The sequence below is a fragment of the Tachyglossus aculeatus genome, chromosome 16, assembly GCF_015852505.1.
Source record: "Tachyglossus aculeatus isolate mTacAcu1 chromosome 16, mTacAcu1.pri, whole genome shotgun sequence".
NCBI classification, from domain to species: Eukaryota; Metazoa; Chordata; class Mammalia; order Monotremata; family Tachyglossidae; genus Tachyglossus; species Tachyglossus aculeatus.
Genome location: NC_052081.1, coordinates 45674681 through 45700132, shown reverse-complemented (window position 1 = coordinate 45700132; position 25452 = coordinate 45674681). Strand labels below are relative to the sequence as shown.

The window sequence follows — 25452 nt, the reverse complement described above, 5'->3', positions numbered from 1 at the left end:
TCTCCCCCTCGTCCCCCTCTCCATCCCCCCCATCTTACCTCCTTCCCTTCCCCACAGCACCTGTATATATGTATATATGTTTGTACATATTTATTACTCTATTTATCTTACTTGTACATATCTATTCTACTTATTTTATTATATTAGTATGTTTGGTTTTGTTCTCTGTCTCCCCGTTCTAGACTGCGAGCCCGCTGTTGGGTAGGGACTGTCTCTATGTGTTGCCGACTTGTACTTCCCAAGCGCTTAGTCCAGTGCTCTGCACACAGTAAGCGCTCAGTAAATACGATGGATTGATTGATTGATTCTCTACTGTTTTTCCCCTCAGTAAAGACCACTGACTGGGCTTTGGGAAAGAAGATGGAGGAGAGTTGAGTCCTGGCAGTGTAATTATAGTGACCATCTTGGGGTTGAGAAGGCCCCTGCCCTTCCACAGGATTCCAGGAGGGAGAAGGGATTACAAAGCTAAACTTCCAGAATACACTTCTAGACGGTGAGCCCGTTGTTGGGAAGGGATTGTCTCTATTTTGCTGCAGGATGGTGCTTAGTACAGTGCTCGGCACACCGTAAGTGCTCAATCAATATGACTGAATGAACGAATGAAAGAACTTTCTCCTCCCAAGGGGAGTGAGTGTTTACTTTGGGCAGGGCAGTGCTCTAAGCGCCCTCGGGAGAGTATAATACGGGAGGTGGACATTATCCCTGCCAAGGAGCTTCCTCTCTAGTGGGAAAGGCGGATTTTAAAATAAATTCCAGAGGTTCGCCTCCCTGGTCTTTTAGACTTTTACAGTCTTTTAGACTGTGAGCCCACTGTTGGGTAGGGACCGTCTCTAGATGTTGCCAACTTGGACTTCCCAAGCGCTTAGTCCAGTGCTCTGCCCACAGTAAGCGCTCAATAAATACGATGGATTGATTGATTGATTGGTGGCCCAGAACTTCAGGAGTAGGGACAGGGAGAGGAGTCAAGGTTGGAGGATGGAGAGCAGGACGACGCAAACGTACCCACCCCACACTCTCCGCCTCCCCTCCAAACTGGGCTCCCACATTCTGTGTGCCAAAGCCAATCAATCAATCATATTTATTGAGCGCTTACTGTCTGCAGAGCACTGGACTAAGCGCTTGGGAAGTACAAGTTGGCAACATATAGAGACAGTCCCTACCCAACAGTGGGCTCACAGTCTAAAAGATCGGATACTAGCCAACTGACCCTTACAATTAGTCCTCGGTTTAGGAGCCCTGGTCTTCTGAAGGACACGGGGACACCGGAGCCGACCAACAGAGCCAGAACTGAAAAGGATGCGGGGAAAACAGACCAGCTGACCCTTTCCAAACCTTGGGAGAATACAATATAACAATAATAATAATGGTGGTATTTAAGCACTTGCTATGTGCTAAGCACTGTGATAATCATAATAATAATGGCATTTTATTAAGCGCTTACTATGTGCAAAGCACTGTTCTAAGCGCTGGGGAGGTTACAAGGTGATCAGATTGTCCCACGGGGGGCTCACAGTCTTAATCCCCATTTTCCAGATGAGGTCACTGAGGCCCAGAGAAGTGAAGTGACTTGCCCAAAGTCACACAGCTGACAGTTGGTGGAGCCTGGATTTGAACCCATGACCTCTGACTCCAAAGCCCAGGCTCTTTTCCAATGAGCCACGCTGCTTCTCTTGGCTCAATGGAGGAGGGCGGGGGTGGTACCTCGTGGCTCAGTGGAAAGAGCCCAGGCTTTGGAGTCAGAAGTCAGGGGTTCAAATCCCAGCTCTGCCAATTGCCAGCTGTGTGACTTTGGGAAAGTCACTTCACTTCTCTGGGCCTCAGTTACCTCATCTGGAAAATGGGGATGAAGACTGTGAGCCCCATGTGGGACAACCTGATCACCTTGCATCCTCCCCAGCACTTAGAACAGTGCTTTGCACATAGTAAGCGCTTAATAAATGCCATTATTATTATTATTACCTAATGGTCACCCCCAATGGAGGATGGGGGGTGGTACCTAATGGTCACCCCCAAAAAGGTATAGCTCTTAGCTATAGCAACCCATTGGTCGCAGGGCCCCAAGCCTGGGGGTGGTGGGCCTCAGTTACCTCATCTGTAAAATGGGGATTAAGACTGTGAGCCCCCCGTGGGACAGCCTGATCACCTTGTAACCTTCCCAACACTTAGAACAGTGCTTTGCACATAGTAAGTGCTTAATAAATGCTATTATTATTATTATAATTACCTAATGGTCACCCCCAATGGAGGCAGGAGGGGTGGTACCTAATGGTCACCCCCAAAAAGATATAGCTCTTAGCTATAGCAACCCACTGGTCGCAGGGCCCCAAGCCTGGGGGTGGTGGGGGGACGGAGACGGTGCCCTTACTGTTTGCTCTTGGTGGTGGGAGACTCTCTTTAATGATGGCATTTATTAAGCGCTTACTATGTGCAAAGCACTGTTCTAAGTGCTGGGGAGGTTACGAGGTGATCAGGTTGTCCCACGGGGGGCTCACAGTCTTAATCCCCACTTTACAGATGAGGGAACTGAGGCACAGAGAAGTTAAGTGACTTGCCCAAAGTCATACAGCTGACAATTGGCGGAGTTGGGGTTTGAACCCATGACCTCTGACTCCAAAGACCATGCTTTTTCCACTGAGCCATGCTGCTTCTCATGAGCTCCCTTCCCTTCCCTTGGTACAGTGCTCCGCACAGAGTAAATGCTCTTTTTTCTGGTATTTTTTCAATCAATCAATCGTATTTATTGAGCGCTTACTGAGTGCAGAGCACTGGACTAAGCGCTTGGGAAGTCCAAGTTGGCGACATATAGAGACGGTCCCTACCCAACAGCGGGCTCACAGTCTAGAAGGAGCGCTTATTAAGTGCCAGGCATCGTTCTCAGCGCTGGGGTAGATACAGGCAAATCAGGTTGGACCCGCTCCCTGTCCCACGTGGGATTCACCATCTGAAGCCTCATCTGTTTCCAGATGAGGAAACTGAGGCCCAGAGAAGTCGCTTGACTTGCCAAAGGTCACAGGGCAGACCCGGGGCGGAGTTGAGGTTAGAATCCAGGTCAATCAATCAATCAATCCTATTTCTTGAGCGCTTACTGTGTGCAGAGCACTGGACTAAGCGCTTGGGAAGTACAAGATGGCAACATATAGAGACGGTCCCTACCCAACAGTGGGCTCACAGTCCTTCCTACTCCCGGGCCCGGGTTCTATCCACTATGCCGTGCTGCCTCTCGACAACCTCAATCGATACGTTCAGGAGATACTACTGATTGGTTGATTGATTGATGGATAATACGTTCAGGAGCTACTATTGATTGATGGACTGATTCCCCCTCTCCACCCAGCTCATGCCTGCTTCCTGGTAACTCTGGGATCCCGGCAACCCCAACAAGAAACCAGGCGGGCGGGGGCAGGACTCGGGAAAGTTTTCCATTCCTTCAAGGGAGTATGACGCCACCCAGAGAAAATCCAGCAGCCGCCTCCTCCGGATAATAATAATAATAATAATGATGGCATTTATTAAGCGCTTACTACGTGCAAAACACTTTTCTAAGCGCCGGGGAGGTTACAAGGTGATCAGGTTGTCCCACGTGGGGCTCCCAGTCTTCATCCCCATTTTCCAGATGAGGGAACTGAGGCCCAGAGAAGTGAAGTGACTTGCCCAAAGTCACCCAGCCGACAATTGGCAGAGCCAGGATTTGAACCCATGACCTCTGACTCCAAAGCCTGCGCTCTTTCCACTGAGCCACGCTGCTTCTATCATCAGCCACGAGGGAGGGGTGTGGTACTGCCCTCCCCCTGGGTGGGGAACGGGGGAGAGTGGACACTCCCATCGGAAAGACGCTGTCATCAAGGCACATATGCGTAAGCACACATGTCACCGGGCAAGTCAGTCAGTCAATCATGTCTACCGAGTGCTCACCGAGTACTGAGCACTGCACTAAGCGCTTTTTTTAAATAACGGCATTTATTAAGCCATTAATAAGCGCTGGGGAGGTTACAAGGTGATCAGGTTGTCCCACGGGGGGCTCACGGTCTTAATCAGTGCTCTCCATCCTCCCCATCTTACCTCCTTCCCTTCCCCACAGCACCTGTATATATGTTTGTACATATTTATTACTCTATTTGTGCATATCTATTCTATTTATTTTATTTTGTTAGTATGTTTGGTTTTGTTCTCTGTCTCCCCCTTTTAGACTGTGAGCCCACTGTTGGGTAGGGACCGTCTCTATATACTGCCAACTTGTACTTCCCAAGCACTTAGTACAGTGCTCTGCACACAGTAAGCGCTCAATAAATACGATTGATTGATTGATTAGAACAGTGCTTTGCACATATGAGCACTTAATAAATGCCATTATTATTATTATTATTATTATTATTAATCCCCATTTTTCCAGATGAGGTAACTGAAGCACAGAGAGGTCAAGTGACTTGCCCAAAGTCACACAGCTGACAAGTGGCAGACCCGGGATTTGAACCCATGACCTCTGACTCCAAAGCCCATGCTTTTTCCACTGAGCCTCGCTGCTTCTCTAAGCGCTTGAAAGGGTATGAACAGTGTGCCTTTGGGCAAGTCACTTCACTTCTCTGTGCCTCAGTTTCCTCATATCTGGAAAATGGGGATTAAGACTGTGAGCCCCCTGTGGGACCACCTGATCTCCTTGTAAACTCCCCAGTGCTTAGAACAGTGCTTTGCACATAGTAAGTGCTTAATAAATGCCATTATTATTATTATTATTATTCCCTGCTCACAACGAGCTTAGAGTCTATAAGGGAAGACTGACATTAATATGAACAAATTACAGATAGGGACATTCATTCATTCAATTAATAATGATGGCATTTGTTAAGCGCTTACTATGTGCAAAGCACTGTTCTAAGCCCTGGCGGGGATACAAGGCGATCAGGTTGTCCCACTGGGGGCTCACAGTCTTAATCCCCATTTTCCAGATGAGGGAACTGAGGCTCAGAGAAGTTAAGTGACTTGCCCAAGGTCACACAATTCAATTGCATTCATTGAGCACTTACTGTGTGCAGAACAATCAATCGTATTTATTGAGCGCTTACTGTGTGCAGAGCACTGTACTAAGCGCTTGGGAAGTACAAGTTGGCAACATATAGAGACGGTCCCCACCCAACAGTGAGCTCACAGTTTAGAAGGGGGAAACAGAGAACAAAACAAAACATATTAACAGAATAAAATAAACAGAATAAATATGCACAAGTAAAATAAATAGAGTAATAAATACATACAAACATATATACAGGTTCTGTGGGGAAGGGAAGGAGGTAAGGCGGGGGGGGGGGATGGAGAGGGGGAGTAGAACAGTACAGTAGGACACTGTACTAAGCGTTTGGAAAGTACAATTCAGCAACAAAGAGAGACAATCCCTGCCCACAACGGGCTCATAGTCTAGAAGGGGGAGACAGGCATCAAAACAATTAAACAGGCTGTGAGCTCACTGTGGGCAGGAATGTGCCTGTGGTTATGTTGGCCTCTCCCAAGTGCTTAGTACAGTGCTTTGCATTCGATAAGCGCTCAGTAAATAGGACTGAATGAAGGAATGAATGCCGTGGGGCTGGGAGGGGGAGATGAATGAAGGGAGCAAGTCAGGGCGATGAAGGAGGGAGTGGGAGAAGAGGAAAGGAAGGCTTAGTCAGGGAAGCTCATTGTGGGCGGGGAATGTGTCTGTTACACTGTAATAATAATAATAATAATAATGGCATTTATTAAGCGCTTACTATGTGCAAAGCACTGTTCTAAGCGCTGGGGAGGTTACAAGGTGATCAGGTTTTCCCACATGGGGCTCACAGTCTTAATCCCCGTTTTCCAGATGAGGTAACTGAGGCACAGAGAAATTAAGTGACTTGCCCAAAGTCACACAGCTGACAATTGGTGGAGCCGGGATTCAAACCCATGACCTCTGACTCCAAAGCCCGTGCTCTTTCCACTGAGCCACGCTCCCAAGTGCTTAGAACAGTGCTTTGCACATAGCAAGTGCTCAATAAATCTGACTGAATGAACGGAAAGCCTCTGGAAGATGTGCCTTCAATAAACCTTTGAAGCGGGGAAAGAGTCATCGTCACCCAGATGCACATGCACAAACTTTAATGTAGGTCATCTCCTCGACTGGTTGTGGGCAGAGAATAATAATAATAATAATAATAATAATGATGGCATTTGTTGATTGCTTACTATGTGCCAAGCACTGTTCTAAGCGCTGGGGATTATACAAGGTGATCAGGTTGTCCCACGTGGGGCTCACAGTCTTCATCCCCATTTTACAGATGAGGTCACTGAGGCACAGAGAAGTGTATAATAACAATGACATTTATTATGCGCTTACTATGTGCCAAGCACTGTTCTAAGCACTGGGGAGTATACAAGGTGATCAGGTTGTCCCACGTGGGGCTCACAGTCTTCATCCCCATTTTACAGATGAAGGAACTGAGGCCCAGAGAAGTGAAGTGACTTGGAGAAGCAGCGTGGCTCAGTGGAAAGAGCCCGGGCTTTGGAGTCGGAGGTCATGGGTTCAAATTCCGGCTCCGCCAACTGTCAGCTGTGTGACTTTGGGCAAGTCTCTTCTCTGGGCCTCAGTTCCCTCATCTGTCAAAGGGGGATGAAGACTGCGAGCCCCCTGTGGGACAACCTGATCCCCTTGTAACCTCCCCAGCGCTTAGAACAGTGCTTTGCACATAGTAAGCGCTTAATAAATTCCCCCATTATTATTAATAATAAATGTCATCGTTATTATTATTATTATTATTATTATTATTATTATTATTATTATTATAAATGACTGACCCAAAGTCACACAGCTGTTGAGTGGCAGAGCCGGGATCAGAACCCACGACCCCTGACTGCAAACCCGGGCTCTTTCCACCGAGCCACGCTGCTTCTCCATGTTTCTGCTTATGGTCATACTGTCCTCTCCCAAGCGCTTCGAGAAGCAGCGTGGCTCAGTGGGAAAAGCCCGGGCTTTGCAGTCAGAGGTCGTGGGTTCGAATCCCAGCTCCACCACAAGTTTACTGTGTGACCTTGGGCAAGTCACTTCACTTCTCTGAGCCTCAGTGACCTCATCTGGAAAAATGGGGATCAAGACTGTGAGCCCTACGTGGGACAACTTGGTCACACTGTATCCCCCCCGCGCTTAGAACAGTGCTTTGCACGTAGTAAGCGCTTAACAAATGCCATTATTATTATTAGCACGGTGCCCTGCACACAGTAAGCGCTCAATAAATACGATTGAATGAATGAATAATTAAGTCAGCCACGGGCTCTTGGGGCCTGGCACAGGTTTGACTCATAGTAACCTCGGCCGGCTTGGCCTGACTCAACCCAGCTGTGCCAGGAAGAGGGGGCGGTGGGCACCAGGCGGGCCCGCGTGACCAAAACACACCCCTTCCCCTCCCCTGGGGCAGGGGCAGTGCCAGCTCCACCCCATTCCCTCTCCCACCCCCTCCACCCTGACTCCAGCCTGTGGAATTGGGTGAACAATCACCCAGAAAAATCACAAAAACAAAAAACCATAAGAATAAAGCAGCTCCCTCCACATAATAATAATGATAATAATAATAATGATGGCATTTGTTAAGCGCTTACTACGTGCCAAGCACTGTTCTAAGCACTGGGGGGATACAAGGTGATCAGATTGTCCCACGTGGGGCTCACAGCCATCACAAATGATAATAATGGCATTTATTAAGCGCTTACTATGTGCAAAGCACTGTTCTAAGCGCTGGGGAGGTTACAAGGTAATGAGGCTGTCCCACGCGGGGGCTCACAGTCTTCATCCCCGTTTTACAGATGAGGTCACTGAAGCACAGAGAAGTGAAGTGACTTGCCCAAAGTCACCCAGCTGACAGTTGGCAGAGCCGGGGTTTGAACCCATGACCTCTGACTCCAAAGCCCGGGCTCTTTCCACTGAGCCACACTGCTTCTCCAAATGATGGCATTTGTTCATTCATTCATCCATTCAATTGTATTTATTGAGCGCTTACTGCATGCAGAGCACTGGACTAAGCGCTTGGGAAGTCCAAGTTGGCAACATCTAGAGACGGTCCCTACCCAACAGTGGGCTCACGGTCTAGAAGACTTTGTTAAGCACTTACGACGTGCCAAGCACTGTTCTAAGCGCTGGGGTAGATGCAAGGTGATCAGGTTGTCCCACGGGGGGCTCACAGTCTTCGTCCCCATTTTACAGATGAGGTCACTGAGGCCCAGAGAAGTGGAGCGACTTGCCCAAAGTCACACAGCTGATGAGTGGCGGAGTCGGGATTAGAACCCATGACCTCTGACTTCCAAGCCCGGGCTCTTTCCACTAAGCCACGCGTCTCCACAGTGGGCTCACAGTCTAGAAGACTTTGTTAAGCGCTTGTTAAGCTTTGTTAAGCACTTACGACGCGCCAAGCACTGTTCTAAGCGCTGGGGTAGATACAAGGTGATCAGGTTGTCCCACGGGGGGCTCACAGTCTTCGTCCCCATTTTACAGATGAGGTCACTGAGGCCCAGAGAAGTGGAGCGACTTGTCCAAAGTCACACAGCTGACAAGTGGCGGAGTCGGGATTAGAACCCATGACCTCTGACTTCCAAGCCTGGGCTCTTTCCACTAAGCCACGCGTCCACAACCCTTCAGACTGAATTTATTACTTTATTTATTTTATTTGTGCATATTTATTCTATTTATTTTATTTTGTTAATATGTTTTGTTGTCTGTCTCCCCCTTCTAGACTGTGAGCCCACTGTTGGGTAGGGACCGTCTCTAGATGTTGCCAACTTGGACTTCCCAAGCGCTTAGTACAGTACAGGGGGTTGTGGGCAGGGAATGTGACTGTCCTAAGCTTACTACAGTTTATTACTCTATTTATTTTATTTGTACATATTTATTCTATTTATTTTATTTTGTTAATACGTCTACAGTGTATTCATTACTCTATTTTATTTGTACATATTTATTCTATTTATTTTATTTTGTTAATATGTCTACAGTGTATTTATTACTCTATTTTATTTGTACATATTTATTCTATTTATTTTATTTTGTTAATATGTTTTGTTTTGTTCTCTGTCTCCCCCTTCTAGACTGTGAGCCCGCCGTTGGGTAGGGACCGTCTCTAGATGTTACCAACTTGGACTTCCCAAGCGCTTAGTACAGTGCTCTGCACGCAGTAAGCGCTCCATAAATACGACTGAATGAATACAGTGCTTTGCACACAGTAAGCGCTTAATAAATACGATTGACTGAATAAATGGGGGTGAGAGTAGGGGGTAAGGCTTCTCATCCCCGCTCACGAAGGGCTGGATGGCAGGATCCATCATTAAACAAAATAGTATCTCATCCTTGGCTGTGAAATGAGAGTTTTCTCTGCTTCCACCCAACCCCCCTGCTGAGGCAGGAGTCGGGGGAATCAAAGAAATGAAATTCCCAGCCCCAAAGCCTTGGAATTAACACATTCCAGAAACTCCCAAGGGCAGAGACCTTCCCGGAGAGCCCACGGAGCTGAGTGGGCACCCTTCGAGTTTGAGAGATCAGGAGACCAAAAACCACCCTCCGCTTGACAGCTACTTGACTGTAATAATAACAATAATAATAATAGCATTTATTAAGCGCTAGGTGCAAAGCACTGTTCTATGTTGCCAACTTGTACTTCCCAAGCGCTTAGTACAGTGCTCTGCACACAGTAAGCGCTCAATAAATACGACTGAATGAATGAAAAGTTCTAAGTGCTGGGGAGGTTACAAGGTGATCAGGTTGTCCCACATGAGGCTCACAGTCTTCATCCCCATTTTACAGATGAGGGAACTGAGGCCCAGAGAAGTGAAGTGACTCAAAGTCATACAGCTAAGTGGCAGAGCCAGGATTTGAACCCATGACCTCCGACTCCAAAGCCCGGGCTCTTTCCACTGAGCCGCGCTGCTTCTTAAGCATCCCAAGGGCAGGACTGGAGTCTGCCCAACTCTATTGTACCCTGTCAAGTGTTTAATACACGCTGTGTGACCTTGGGCAAGTCACGCTCCGCACCCAGGATCACATAAGTGCTCAGAAGAAGCGTGGCCTGGTGCATAGTGTGCCCGCCTCAGAGTAGGAGGACTTGGGTTCCAATCCTGACTCTGCCACTTGTCCCAAGCCCACTCAGTTTCACATTCAGTTTATTCCGAAATTTCACCCCGACACATCTGCGGGATTTTAGACTGTCAACTCGTTATGGGCCGAGAACGTGTCTGTTATATTGTATCCTCTCAAGCACTTAGTACAGTGTTCCGCACCCCGCAAGTGCTCAATAAATACGGCTGACTGGGTTTTAGACTCCCTCGTCCCGTTCCCAGGATCTGGAAATCTGTCTGCCTTCCCCATTAGATTGCAAACTCCCTGAGAGCGGCTAATGGGTATTTGTCTTCTGTGGTACTCTCCCAAATATTTAGGAGAGCGCTCTGTGCTAAGCGTTGACTATCCTTGACTGAGTAGGTTCTTCGAGGACAGGAATAATAATAATAATAATACTAGACCTGCCCCAGCCCTGAACAAATTTACAAATTTACAAAATTACAGATTGTAAACTCCTTGAGGGTAGGAATCTACCTCACCCGTGCACTTAGTACTCAGTCACCCCACCCCTGCTCCATTTATGTGCATATTCTTACTTGTAATAATAATAATAATGATGGCATTTATTAAGTGCTTACTATGTGCAAATCACTATTCTAAGCGCTGGGGAGGTTACAAGGTGATCAGGTCGTCCCACGGGGGGCTCACAGTCTTAATCCCCATTTTACAGATGAGGGAACTGAGGCCCAGAGAAGTGAAGTGACTTGCCCAAAGTCACACAGCTGACAAGCGGCGGAGCTGGGATTTGAACCCATGACCTCTGACTCCAAAGCCCGGGCTCTTCCCACTGAGCCACGCTGCTTCCCACTTACTTATTAAGCACTTACTATGTGCAAAGCACTGTTCTAAGCACTGGGGGGGTTACAAGGTGATCAGGTCATCCCACAGGGGGCTCACAGTTTTAATCCCCATTTTACAGATGAGGGAACTGAGGCCCAGAGAGGTGAAGTGACTTGCCCAAAGTCACACAGCTGACAATTGGCAGAGTCGGGATTTGCACCCATGACCTCTGACTCCAAAGCCTGTGCTCTTTCCACTGAGCCATGCTGTCTCTCTAAGGTATTTGCTGAGCGCTTATTCTGTGCAGAGCACTGTAGTAAGTGCTAGGGAAAGAGCGTTGATAGTCTATTGTAACGTTTTAATAATAATAATAATAATAATAATGTCATTTATTAAACGCTTACTATGTGCAAAGCACTGTTCTAAGCACTGGGGAGGTTACAAGGTAAGCAGATTGTCCCACGGGGGGGGCTCACAGTCTTCATCCCCATTTTACAGATGAGGTAACTGAGGCCCAGAGAAGTGAAGTGACTTGCCCCAAGTCACACAGCTGACAATTGGCGGAGCCGGGATTTGAACCCATGACCTCTGACTCCAAATCCCAGGCTCTAACTTTTAGAGTCTCCCCCTCTAGACTGTAAGCTCCTGGTGGTAAATACAAATTAATCAGGTTGGACACAGTCCCTGTCCCACACGGGGCTGACACTCTCCATCCCCACTTTTCAGATGAGGTAACTGAGGCCCAGAAAAGCGAAGCGGCTTGCCCGAGGTCACACAGCCGACGTGTGGCAGGGCCAGGATTAGAACCCAGGTCCTTCTGACTCCCAAGCCCGGGCTCTAAACCACGCTGCTTCTCAGCTGCTGATTGTTAGAGCCCGGGTTTTAGAGTCAGAGGTTGTGGGTTCAAATCCCAGCTCCTCCAATTGTCAGCTGTGTGACTTTGGGCAAGTCACTTAACTTGTCTGGGCCTCAGTTCCCTCATCTGTAAAATGGGGGTGAAGACTGTGAACCCTCTGTGGGACAACCTGATCACCTTGTATCGCCCCAGCGCTTAGAACAGTGCTTTGCACATAGTAAGCGCTTAATAAATGCCATTAAAAAAAAAATAAAAAGTTCTTTGAGGGCAGGGATTTTGTCTGTCAACTACGTCCTATTCTTCCGGGTGCACTGTTTGACACACGGTAGCTGCGGGAAAAATAGGATTGACGGGAATTCTTCCGCGGGATGGATTGGAGCATCCTGTTCTAGACCTTCCACTCTCTCCCTGGGGCAGAAGTTTATTGTTCTATCATACTCTCCCAAGCGCTTAGTACAGTGGTCCACCCACAACAGGTGCTCGACAAATACAGTCAAATGAATAAATGCTCTCAATCAATCAATCGTATTTATTGAGCGCTTACTGTGTGCAGAGCACTGTACTAAGCGCTTGGGAAGTCCAAGTTGGCAACATCTAGAGATAGTCCCTACCCAACAGTGGGCTCACAGTCTAAAAGGGGGGAGACGGAGAACAAAACCAAACATACTCACAAAATAAATAGAATAGATATGTACAAGTAAAATAAATAAATAAAAATAAATAAATAAATAAATAAAAAATAAAAAAATAAGTTCCAAACATACTCACAAAATAAAATAAATAGAATAGATATGTACAAGTAAAATAAATAAATAAAAATAAATAAATAAATAAAAATAAAATAAATAATAAATAAAAATAAAATAAATAATAAATATAAATAAATAAATAAATAAAAAATAAGTTCCCCAGCCCACCTGGATCAGGAGATCCAATGACATGCTCTCCGCCGATCATTTCCTCTGCCGAGCCCAAGGTTCCCCTTAATCGTATTTATTGAGCGCTTACTGTGTGCAGAGCACTGTACTAAGCGCTTCATCAGCCACGGAGGTGGTGAGAGAGCGGCAATGACAGCCCCAAGTGGCTTACCCACACTGGGGTGGGGGAAGCACAGTTTCTGCCAACACCCAGGGGCAGGGAAGAGGAAGCATTGGCAGGGAGTGATAATAATAATTCTGGTATTTGTTAAGCGCTTACTGTGTGCCAGGCACTGTAATGATAATAATCATGATTTTATTTGTTAAGCGCTTACTATGTGCATTGTTCTAAGCGCTGGGGAGGTTACAAGGTGATCAGGTTGTCCCACGGGGGGCTCCCAGTTTTAAAAAATCCTCATTTTACAGATGAGGAAGTGAGGCACAGAGACGTGAAGTGCCCAAAGTCACACAGCTGACACTTGGCGGAGGCTGGATTTGAACCCATGACCTCTGACTCCAAAGCCCACCGAGTCACGCCACGCTGACTGTACTAAGCGCTGGGGTGGCTACGAGATTCGGCTCAGAAACGGCCTGGTGCGGTTTGGTCCCACGTTTCCTGCCCTGGGGTTGGGGCGGGAGGAGGGAAGCGGAGGGGAACAGATCTCGCGAAGTGGGATGTGGATTCTTTGAGAGGAAATAGCTCCTACCGGGCTCAAGCCTGGTGGGGGACGTGTGTACACACACACAAACACACAAACACACACCCACACGCCTTTCTAACTTACGTTGCTGATGCACCCGCTTCCCCATCACCCTCCCACGGCCACCCCCTTCAGCCACGTCGTTGGGAGGGAGAAGGGAGACGCGCAGGGCAGACGTTGGCAAAGGCTGAGGAGGGAGAAAGGGGGAGAAGCCCCTCCTCTTACCAGGGCATGAGGCGACCCAGGCGGTTCCAGTGGGACTTGCTGATGAAGAAGCCCACCATGGGGTCCGTGACGGCGTCCCAGGCCCGGCCGAAAAATAGGATGATAGAGGCGTAGAAGGGGTCCACCTGCCCCGGGGAGAGGAGAAAAGGTCGTGACCCTTCTAGACTGTGAGCCCGTTCTTGGGTAGGGAGAAACTCCTCACCCTGGGCTTCCAGGCTGTCCATCCATCCCCTTGCCCCCTCCTACCTCACCTCCCTTCTGTCCTTCTCCAGCCCAGCCCGCACCCTCCGCTCCTCTGCCACCGCTAATCTCCTCACCGTTAGGCCTCGTTCTCGCCCGTCCCGCCGTCGACACCCGGCCCACGTGCTCCCCCTGGCCCGGAATGCCCTCCCTCTGCCCATCCACCAAGCTAGCTCTCTTCCTCCCTTCAAGGCCCTGCTGAGAGCTCACCTCCTCCAGGAGGCCTTCCCAGACTGAGCCCCTTCCTTCCTCTCCCCCTCGTCCCCCTCTCCATCCCCCCATCTTACCTCCTTCCCTTCCCCACAGCACCTGTATATATATATATATATATATATATATATATATATATATATGTTTGTACATATTTATTACTCTATTTATTTATTTTACTTGTACATATCTATCCTATTTATTTTATTTTGTTAGTATGTTTGGTTTTGTTCTCTGTCTCCCCCTTTTAGACTGTGAGCCCACTGTTGGGTAGGGACTGTCTCTATATGTTGCCAATTTGTACTTCCCAAGCGCTTAGTATAGTGCTCTGCACATAGTAAGCGCTCAATAAATACGATTGATGATGATGATGATGATGCACAGCACTGTACTAAGCGCTTGGGAAGTCCAAGTTGGCAACATATAGAGACGGTCCTTACCCAACAGTGGGCTCACAGTCTCTCCCTCCTCCCCATCCCCCCCCACCTTACCTCCTTCCCCTACCCACAGCACCTGTATATATGTATATGTTTGTACAGATTTATTACTCCATTTTATTTGTACATATTTATTCTATTTATTTTATTCTTGTTAATATGTTTTGTTCTCTGTCTCCCCCTTCTAGACTGTGAGCCCACTGTTGGGTAGGGACCGTCTCTAGATGTTGCCAACTTGGACTTCCCAAGCGCTTAGTACAGTGCTCTGCACACAGTAAGCGCTCAATAAATACGATTAAATGAATGAATGAACGCAGTTTCCTCATCTGTAAAATAGGGATTCAATGCCCGTTCTCCCTCCTACTTAAATTGTAAGCCCCATGTGGAGCCTAACCTGATTGTATCGTCTCTGCCCTGAGCGTTTAGTACGTACAGTGCTCGCTACATAGTAAGTGTTTTAACAAGTACCACATTGTATTACCCACACCTTCCACTCCCCAGTTTTAGCAAATTTTTTCCCCCTCCCTTCTTCAGTATCCTAAAAAGCCAACTCCTCCAGAATGCATTCTCTGATTTGGGCAAGTCACGTCACTTCTCTGAGCCTCAGTGACCTCATCTGTAAAATGGGGATGAAGACTGTGAGCCCCCCGTGGGACAAGCTGATCACCTTGTAACCTCCCCAGCGCTTAGAACAGTGCTTGGCACATAGGAAGCGCTTAATAAATGCCATCATTATTATTAACCCATTCATTCATTCAATCGTATTTATTGTGCACTTACTGTGTGCAGAGCACTGTACTAAGCGCTTGGGAAGTACAAGTTGGCAACATATGGAGACGGTCCCTACCCAACAGTGGGCTCACAGTCTAGAAGGGGGAGACAGACAACAAAATAAAACATAGTAACAAAGTAAAATAAATAGAATAAATAGGTACAAGTAAAATAAATAGAGTAATAAATGCGTACCAACATATATACAAGTGCTGCGGTGAGGGAAAGGAGGTAAGGCGGGGGCTCAATCTGTGTCAATCAATGGTATTTACTGAGTGCTAAATGTGCGCAGAGCACTAATAATAATAATAATGATGGCATTTATTAAGCGCTTACTATGTGCAGAGCACTGTACTAAGCGCTTGGGAAGTACAAGCTGGCAACATATAGACACGGTCCCTACCCAACAGTGGGCTCACAGTCTAGGAGGGGGAGACAGGGAACAAAATAAAACATAGTAACAAAGTAAAATAAATTGAATAAATATGTACAAGTAAAATAGAGTAATAAATGCGTACAAACATATATACAGGTGCTGTGGTGAGGGGAAGGAGGTAAGGCGGGGGCTCAATCTGTGTCAGTCAATCAATGGTATTTATTGAGTGCTTAATGTGCGCAGATCACTAATAATAATAATAATGATGGCATTTATTAAGCACTTACTATGTGCAAAGCACTGTTCTAAGCGCTGGGGAGGTAACAAGGTAATCAGGTTGACCCACGGGGGGCTCACGGTCTTCATCCCCATTTTACAGATGAGGGAACTGAGGCGTAGAGAAGTGAAGTGACTTGCCCAAAGTCACCCAGCTGACAATTGGCGGAGCCGGGATTCGAACCCATGACCTCTCACTCCAAAGCCCGGGCTCTTTCCACTGAGCCATGCTGCTTCTCTGTACTGTACTAAAGCACTCGGGAAAGGACATTATAACAGAGTTGGTAGACATATTACCTCCTCACAGTAAGCTCGCAGACACTGTACTGTACTAAGCACCTGCCCAGACCTGCCTAATTAGTCAGCTAATCGTCTTTAATGAGCGCTTACTGACAGCGATCCCCAGCACTGACATGTGTCTACTCTTTCCTTCTCAACTTTCGCCCATTTCTGATGGCTCACCTTCCCCCGACAGATGGTGAGCAGCGTGGCTCAGTGGAAAGAGCCCGGGCTTGGGAGTCAGAGGTCATGGGTTCAAATCCCGGCTCCACCAATTGTCAGCTGTGTGACTTTGGGCAAGTCACTTCACTTCTCTGGGCCTCAGTTCCCTCATCTGGAAAATGGGGATTAAGACTGTGAGCCCCCCGTGGGACAACCTGATCGCCTTGTATCCACCCAGTGCTTAGAACAGTGCTTTGCGTGGGTAGGGAACGTCTCTATATGTTGCCAACTTGTACTTCCCAAGCGCTTAGTACAGTGCTCTGCACACAGTAAGCGCTCAATAAATACGATTGATGATGATGATGATGATGATAGTAAGCACTTAACATATATCATTATTTGTTTTGTTGTCTGTCTCCCCCTTCTAGACTGTGAGCCCACCGTTGGGTGGGGACCGTCTCTATAGGTGGCCAACTTGTACTTCCCAAGCGCTTAGTCCAGTGGTCTGCACACAGTAAGCGCTCAATAAATACGATTGAATGAATGAATGAACGAACTTCTTCAGGGCGAAGACCATATCTTTTCCTGTTAAAAACGCCTAGTTCAGTGCCCTGCCGGCACTAGGCCAACGCTGTTGGTTATGCCTTAGGGTGACGAGAATGAATCAGCTTTCGACCGTTACTACTACTACTACTAATAATGTTGGCATTTAATAAACGCTTACTTATGTACAAAGCACTGTTCTAAGCGCTGGGGAGGTTACAAGGTACATATCTATTCTATTTATTTTATTTTGTTAGTATGTTTGGTTTTGTTCTCTGTCTCCCCCTTTTAGACTGTGAGCCCACTGTTGGGTAGGGACCGTCTCTATATGTTTGCCAACTTGTACTTCCCAAGCGCTCAGTCCAGTGCTCTGCACACAGTACGCGCTCAATAAATACGATTGATTGATTGATTGATGTGTCACCGAAACCGGCTCCTTATCTCCATTCCTCCTTATCTCCTTCCTCCATTCCTATTACTCTATTTATTTATTTTACTTGTACATATCTATTCTATTTATTTTATTTTGTTAATATGTTTGGTTTTGTTGTCTGTCTCCCCCTTTTAGACTGTGAGCCCACTGTTGGGTAGGGACTGTCTCTATATGTTGCCACCTTGTACTTCCCAAGCGCTTAGTACAGTGCTCTGCACACAGTAAGCGCTCAATAAATACAACTGATTGATTGATTGACCTGGTTGTCCCACAGGGTGTTCACAGTCTTAATCCTCATTTTACAGCTGAGGGAACTGAGGCCCAGAGAAGTGAAGTGACTTGCCCAACTGCTGACAACTGGCAGAGCCGGGATTTGAACCCATGACCTATGACTCCAAAGCCCGGGGTCTTTCCACAGAGCCACGCTGCTCCTCCCAGCTGCCAACGAATGCCAACTGAAGACGGCCCCGAGCGGATCTGTGGTCCCTGCCTTCGAGGAATCGCCAATCCCAAATTGGGTCCTCCCCTTCTTGGTCCTAGGACCAAGCCCAGGACCTTCTCCTCCCCTCACCCCAGGGGCCCGGATGGCAGCGGACGGACGGGGCAGCCTGGTCCCCCAACCAGGAACGGGAAGTTCCTGCTTTTCTTGGAAAAAGAGAATGCCATCAGCAGCCAGCCTCCTTCACACTCCGCCTTGCCCAATTTCTAAGTATTCTTTCCTCTACCTCATCGGTAGGTGAGGGAAGGGTGGGAGCCACACGTCAAGCCAGATCAAACCCAAAACTGACCAAGGCCTCGGCCTCTCCCGGCCAAGGAAGCTGATGCCGGGGTTGGCGTTTATTAATAATAATAACAACATTATTATTAAATGCTTACCGTGCGCACGCTAGGATAGATACAATGCTATCAGCTCGGTCATTCATTCATTCAATCACATTTAGTGAGCGCTTACTGTGTGCAGAGCACTGAACTAAGCGCTTCGGAAGTCCAAGTTGGCAACATATAGAGACGGTCCCTACCCAACAGTGGGCTCACCCCATCCCACATGGGGCTCACCATCTAAAAGGTGAGAGAGACCCAGGAAGTAAAGTGACTCGCCCAACATCACACGCATAGTGGATTCAGCCCGGGCCTTGGGGTCAGAAGGCCATGGGTTCTAATCCCAGCACTGCCACTTTTCTGCTGTGTGACTTTGGGCAAGTCACTTGACTTCTCTGGGCCTCAGTTACCTCATCTGTGAAATGGGGATTGAGACTGTGAGCCCCACGTGGGACAGGGACTGTGTCCAACGCGATTTGCTTGTATCCACCCCAGCACTTTGTAATAATAATAATAATAATAATAATAATAATGGCATTTATTAAGCGCTTACTATGTGCAAAGCACTGTTCTAAGCGCTGGGTATAGTGCCTGGCACATAGTAAGCGCTTAATACCATAATTATTAGAGAAGCAGCGTGGCTCAGTGGAAAGAGCATGGGTTTTGGAGTCAGAGGTCATGGGTTCAAATCCCGACTCCATCAGCTGTGTGACTTTGGGCAAGTCACTCCACTTCTCTGGGCCTCAGTTCCCTCATCCGTAAAATGGGGATGAAGACCGTGAGCCCCCCGTGGGACAACCTGATCACCTTGTAACCTTCCCAGCGCTTAGAACAGTGCTTTGCACATAGTTAAGCGCTTAATAAATGTCGTTATTATTATTATTATTATTTCCACTAGGCCACGCTGCTTCCCTTTCCAAGACGGAGGTCTGCTCTGGTTTCCCGATCCCCTCGCGGGCCTGTCGAGCTCCCTCCCAACGCTCGCTCGGTTTTCCCCTCTCCGGGCCGCGTCCGCCACTCACCTGGGCGACGTCCAGCAGGTAGATCTGGAGAAAGAAGCCCAGGGCGCAGCCGGTGATCTGGTAGGGGGCACCACCCACGGCATAGCACAGCTTGTTGCAGATGGACAGCTTCTGTTTCCCCTCCTTCTGCAGGGACGGACGAGAGAGGGGCACCGGGGTGACTCCTGAGGACTCCATCGCTGCCCGGCTTTGCCCCCCTTATAGATGCCCAAGCGGCTGCCCGCTGCTGCGGGGAAAGAGCAGGACCAGACAGGGAGGGGCACGAGGGCGTCTGCACCCTGGATTCGCCATCTCCAAAGAGTCCCGGGAACCGGTCTGTTGGTGGCACCTACTAAAAGCAGCAGGAGAGCGTCTCCCCCAGCCCTCTGCCCCCCTCCCCCAACCTCAACCCCCAAGCCCGGCTGGCTCCAAACCAGGTCGTTACCACCTGCAGTCGATCAGGGTAAAAGCTGGTTTCAGCGGCTTAACCGGTCCCTTACGCGCCCCGCCACAACCTGAAAATCTTCTCTGGAGATCCCGGGCAACCAGCAGCCCTGGGACCATTCAGTCGTATTTCTTGGACGCTTACTTGTGTGCACAGCACTGTGCTAAGCCCTTGGGGGAGTACACTACAACAATAAACTGACACATTCCCTGCCCAGGATGAGTTTCCAGCCTCCAGCCTGTCCTGGGCCTGTGGACAGCTTAGGGGGAAAGTTGAAGTGGGAGGAAAGGGGATCCAACTGAGCTCGACCCTCGAGCTCGCTCAGCAGCTGCGGGTTTAGAGCTCTAGGCTTCGCCCACTGATCCGGGCTCAGGATGGCTCTGGAGACCCTCACGCTAATGTCCGCCCCCACCCCACCTGTCAGTCTCCCTGGGCTGGGAGGAGAACGGATCCCAGCAGGCTTCTTCAATCCCAACCCTGAATCACAGGTCCTTGAATGGGGCCATTCTCCAGGCCTGGGGGCCCGGGGCAGGGAGAGAGAGAGAGAGAGAGAGAGAGAGAGACATACAGAGAGGCAGAGACAGAGAGAGAGAGGCAGAGAGACAGAGAGGCACAGAGAGAGGAAGAGAGAGAGGCACAGGCACAGACACAGACACACACACACACACACACACACACACACACACACACACAGAGTGAGAGAGACACAGAGTGAGACACAGAGCGAGAGAGAGAGAGAGAGAGAGAGATACACACAGAAAGATGACCCCCCCCACACACACACAGAGGGGCACAGAGAGGGGGTACGGGGGGGCACAGAGAGAGAGAGAGGGGGGGCACAGAGAGAGAGAGGGGGGCACAGAGAGAGAGAGGGGGGCACAGAGAGAGAGAGGGGGGCAAAGAGGGGGGCACAGAGAAGGGGGCACAGAGGGGGGCAGAGAGAGAGGGGCACACAGAGAGAGGGAGGGCACACAGAGAGAGAGGGGGCACAGGGGGAGGCGCACAGGGGGCGGGGGGGCAGAGAGAGAGCGGGGCAGAGAGAGAAAGAGAGGGGCACAGAGAGAGAAAGAGAGGGGAGAGAGGGGGGCACAGAGAGAGAGAGGCAGAGAGAGGGGGGGCACAGAGATAGACAGAGACACAGAGAAAGAAAGGGAGCGAGACAAGGAGAGAGAGACACACACAAGGCGGGAGGAAGGATGGGAAGGAGGGCCCTTCCCATTCCCTTGTGGATCTGACTCGCGTGTTAATAATGCTACTTGTTCAGCGCTTACTATGTGCCCAAGACACTGCACTAAGCGCTGGGCTGAATCCCAGGCCCGGGGCTCAATCACGACGGCCGGGGCTCCCCGCTCCTTAGGGCCTCAACGACGGAAACGCAATCCAGAAAACCCAAGGGAAAGGCCGGGGGGCGCCTGGGTCCCTCTGCTCCCCACCAGGTGTGGGGGGGGGGGATGGGCCCGCACCCCGAAACCGGGGGGCCAGGGGATCCCACAAGGCGGCCCCCCCGCTCCCGGAGACAAACTGGAGCAGAAGGGACGGACTGAAGTTAAGCTCGGAAAGTCTGGCCGTCTGAAGAATGGGTTGAAACCTAATCACCGGGACCCATCCACACCAGGCCGACCCGAGGTAGGGGAGAAATAGAGCCTCAAATACTGCGCTACTGTACACACCATTCATTCATTCATTCAATCGTATTTATTGAGCGCTTACCGTGTGCGGAGCACTGTACTAAGCGCTTGGGAAGTACAATTCGGCAACAGAGACAATCCCTACCCAACAACGGGGGCTCACACAGTCTAGAAGGGGGAGACAACGCACACATACTGTATGTACACTTTAAATCCCCCCTTCTAGACTGTGAGCCCACTGGTGGGTAGGGACCGTCTCTAGATGTTGCCAACTTGGACTTCCTAAGCGCTTAGTACAGTGCTCTGCACACAGTAAGCGCTCAATAAATACGATTGAAGGAATGAATGAATGAAGCGCTTAGAAAGTACAATTCGGCAACATATGGAGACGGTCCCTACCCCACAGTGGGCTCACAGTCTAGAAGGGGGAGACAATGCACACATACTGCACACTCTAAATCCCCAGCGTGTGTACACAGGCTCACTCACTCATTCAATCGTATTTATTGAGCGCTTACAGTGTGCAGAGCACTGTGCTAAGCGCTTAGAAAGTACAATTCGGCAACAGATGGAGACGGTCCCTACTCCACAACAGGCTCACAGCCTAGAAGACGGAGACAATGCACACATACTGCACACTTTAAATCCCCAGCGTGTGTACACGCTGTACACACGATCACTCATTCAATCGTATTTACTGAGCGCTTACAGTGTGAAGAGCACTATACTAAGCGCTTAGAAAGTACAATTCGGCAACAGATGGAGACGGTCCCTACCCCACAACGGGCTCACAGTCTAGAAGGGGGAGACAATGCACACACACTGTACACTCTAAATCCCCAGCGTGTGTACACACGCTCACTCATTCATTCAATCGTATTTATTGAGCACTTACAGTGTGCAGAGCAGTCAATCAATCAATCGTATTTATTGAGCGCTTACTGTGTGCAGAGCACTGTACTAAGCGCTTGGGAAGTACAAGTTGGCAACATATAGAGACAGTCCCTACCCAACAGTGGGCTCACAGTCTAAAAGAGCACTGGACTAAGCGCTTAGAAAGTACAATTCGGCAACAGATGGAGGCCTCCTCCAGGAGGCCTTCCCAGACTGAGCCCCTTCCTTCCTCTCCCCCTCGTCCCCCTCTCCATCCCCCCATCTTACCTCCTTCCCTTCCCCACAACACCTGTATATATGTATATATGTTTGTACATATTTATTACTCTATTTTACTTGTACATATCTATTCTATTTATTTTATTTTGTTAGTATGTTTGGTTTTGTTCTCTGTCTCCCCTTTTAGACTGTGAGCCCACTGTTGGGTAGGGACTGTCTCTATATATTGCCAATTTGTACTTCCCAAGCGCTTAGTACAGTGCTCTGCACATAGTAAGCGCTCAATAAATACGATTGATGATGATGATGATGATGACGGTCCCTACTCCACAACAGGCTCACAGTCTAGAACGGGGAGACAATACGCACATACCGTGCACTCTAAATCCCCACACGCTCATTCATCCAATCGCATTTACTGAGCGCTTGCAGTGTACGGGGCACTGTACTAAGCGCTTGGAAAGTACAATTCGGCAACAGAGACAAGAACGGGCTCGCAGGCTAGAAGAGGGAGACAATGCGCCCGAACTGTACACCCTAAATCCCCAGCGTGTGTACACACGCTCACTCACTCATCCTCACTCCCTCCTCTATCCAACCCCTCTTTCCCTGGAAAAACTGATTCCTCATCCCTGTCCGGTCCTGCTTAAGGACACGTTTCCCGGGTTAGGGCGGTGGAGGGGGGCTGGACCCCATCTTCTCCCCCTCCTCCTGGTGCTCTCCCCCCGTGGCCCGCAGGCCCGGCCCTGTCGCCGCTGTGTGCCTTTAGGCAAGCCACTTGCCTTCTCTGTGCCTCAGCTCCCTCATCTGTAAAATGGGGATTCACAGTGTGAGCCGCACGTGGGACAACCTGATTACCCTTCCCGGCGCTTAGAACAGCGCCTGGCACATAGTAAGCGCTTAACAGACACCATCATCATTGTCACTACTAGACTAGACTATCCTTCTAGACTGTGGCCCGTCTCTATATGTTGCCAACTTGCACTTCCCAAGCGCTTAGTACAGTGCTCTGCACGCAGTAGGCGCTCAATAAATACGATTGATTGATTGATCTCTAGCCTGTGAGCCCGTTGTTGGGTTGGGATGGAGCCAATCTCTCTCTGTTGCCGACCTGTCCTTCCCAAGCGCTTAGCCCAGTGCTCTGCACACAGTAAGCGCTCAATCAGAGAAGCAGCGTGGCTCAATGGAAAGAGCCCGGGCTTTGGAGTCGGAGGTCACGGGTTCAAATCCCGCCTCCGCCACTTGTCAGCCGGGTCACTTTGGGCAAGTCACTTCTCTGGGCCTCAGTTCCCCCATCTGGAAAATGGGGATTAAGACCGTGACAACCTGATCACCCCTGGAACCTCCCCAGCGCTTAGAACAATCAATCAATCAAGCGCTTACTGTGCGCAGAGCACTGTCCTAAGCGCTTGGGAAGGCCAAGTTGGCAACATATCCCCAACGGTGGGCTCACAGTCTAGAAGAGCGCTTTGCACATAGTAAGCGCTTAATAAGTGCCGTTATTAATTAATGAATTAACCCATACCTAGTTGAGGAAGGCTGGAAAGCCCATTCTCCGGGGACTTGGACTTCCCAAGCGCTTAGTCCAGTGCTCTGCACACAGTGAGCGCTCCATACATACGACTTGATTGATTGATGGTGGGGATTTCCCCAGTGGGCCGCACGTGGCCCGGCCCTCTCCCCCTGTTCCCCCCCCCCCCAAAGCCCCGGGGAGGGTCCTAGACGCCCCCCAGCCTCTCACCTTGGGCAGACACCTCTCCTGCGGTTTGAGGATGCCCGGGGACAGCAGGCCCGTAGCCGAGGCGCTCTCAGCCCCCTCGCCCTTGGCCATGGCCCTGGGGCTCCCGGGCAGGCGATGAATGAAAAGCCGGGGACCGTCGCGTTGGCTTTTTTTCTTTCTCTTTCCCTCCTCCTCCTCCTCTTCCTCCTCCCCCTCCTCCTCCTCCTCCTCCTCGTCAGGCTCTCGTGTTCCAGTCCCGCCCCCACCCGCCAAGGCCTGCCCCTCCGCCTTCTCCCTCTTAAAGACACAGAAAAGCTCCTCCTCCTCTCCTTTCTTTCCCTCCCTCACTCCCATCGTACTTGCCGAGCGCTCACTAATAATGATGGCATTTGTTATACTCCTAATAATCATAATAATGACGCTTATTAAGCGCAAAGCACTGTTCTAAGCGCTGGGGAGGCTACAAGGAGGTGGCAGCAGCAGCTAAGCTGATAATGATAATGATGATGGTATTTATTAAGCGCTTACTATGTCCCTCACTCCCATCGTCCTTGCCGAGCGCTCACTAATAATGATGGCATTTCTTATACTCCTAATAATCGTAATAATGACGTTTATTAAGCGCAAAGCACTGTTCTAAGCGCTGGGGAGGCTACAAGGAGGTGGCAGCAGCAGCCAAGCTGATAATGATAATGGTATTTATTAAGCGCTTACTATGTCCCTCACTCCCATCGTCCTTACCGAGCGCTCGCTAATAATGATGGCATTTCTTATACCCCTAATAATCATAATAATGACGTTTATTAAGCGCAAAGCACTGTTCTAAGCGCTGGGGAGGCTACAAGGAGGTGGCAGCAGCAGCCAAGCTGATAATGATGATGGTATTTATTAAGCGCTTACTATGTCCCTCACTCCCATCGTCCTTGCCGAGCGCTCACTAATAATGATGGCATTTCTTATACTCCTAATAATCGTAATAATGACGTTTATTAAGCGCAAAGCACTGTTCTAATTGCTGGGGAGGCTACAAGGAGGTGGTAGCCGCAGCCAAGCTGATAATAAAACTGATGATGGTATTTATTAAGCGCTTTCTATGTCCCTCACTCCCATCGTCCTTACCGAGCGCTCACTAATACTGATGGCATTTCTTATACTCCTAATAATCATAATAATGACGTTTATTAAGCGCAAAGCCCTGTTCTAAGCGCTGGGGAGGCTACAAGGAGGTGGTAGCTGCAGCCAAGCTGATAATGATAATGATGATGGTATTTATTAAGTGCTTACTATGTCCCTCACTCCCATCATACTTACCGAGGGCTCACTAATGATGATGGCATTTGTTATACTCCAAATAATAATGATAATGACGTTTATTAAGCGTTTATTAAGCGCAAAGCACTGTTCTAAGCGCTGGGGAGGCT

The 25452-nt window shown here is 49.1% G+C and overlaps 1 protein-coding gene across 1 annotated transcript in view; it reads right to left on the bottom strand.

Annotated features, from left to right (window-relative positions):
- The window catches only part of MFSD2A (major facilitator superfamily domain containing 2A), a 44629-nt gene extending 20465 nt beyond the window's left edge, over window positions 1–24164 (bottom strand). Inside the window, exons 1-3 of the mRNA XM_038757881.1 lie at window positions 24053–24164; window positions 19147–19272; window positions 13579–13703 (exon numbers count right to left, since the gene is read on the bottom strand). Of these exons, the coding sequence (XP_038613809.1) occupies window positions 13579–13703; window positions 19147–19272; window positions 24053–24142 (341 nt within the window). The 5' untranslated portion in view covers window positions 24143–24164. The remainder of the gene's footprint in view (window positions 1–13578; window positions 13704–19146; window positions 19273–24052) is intronic.
- Window positions 24165–25452: the final 1288 nt, after the last annotated feature.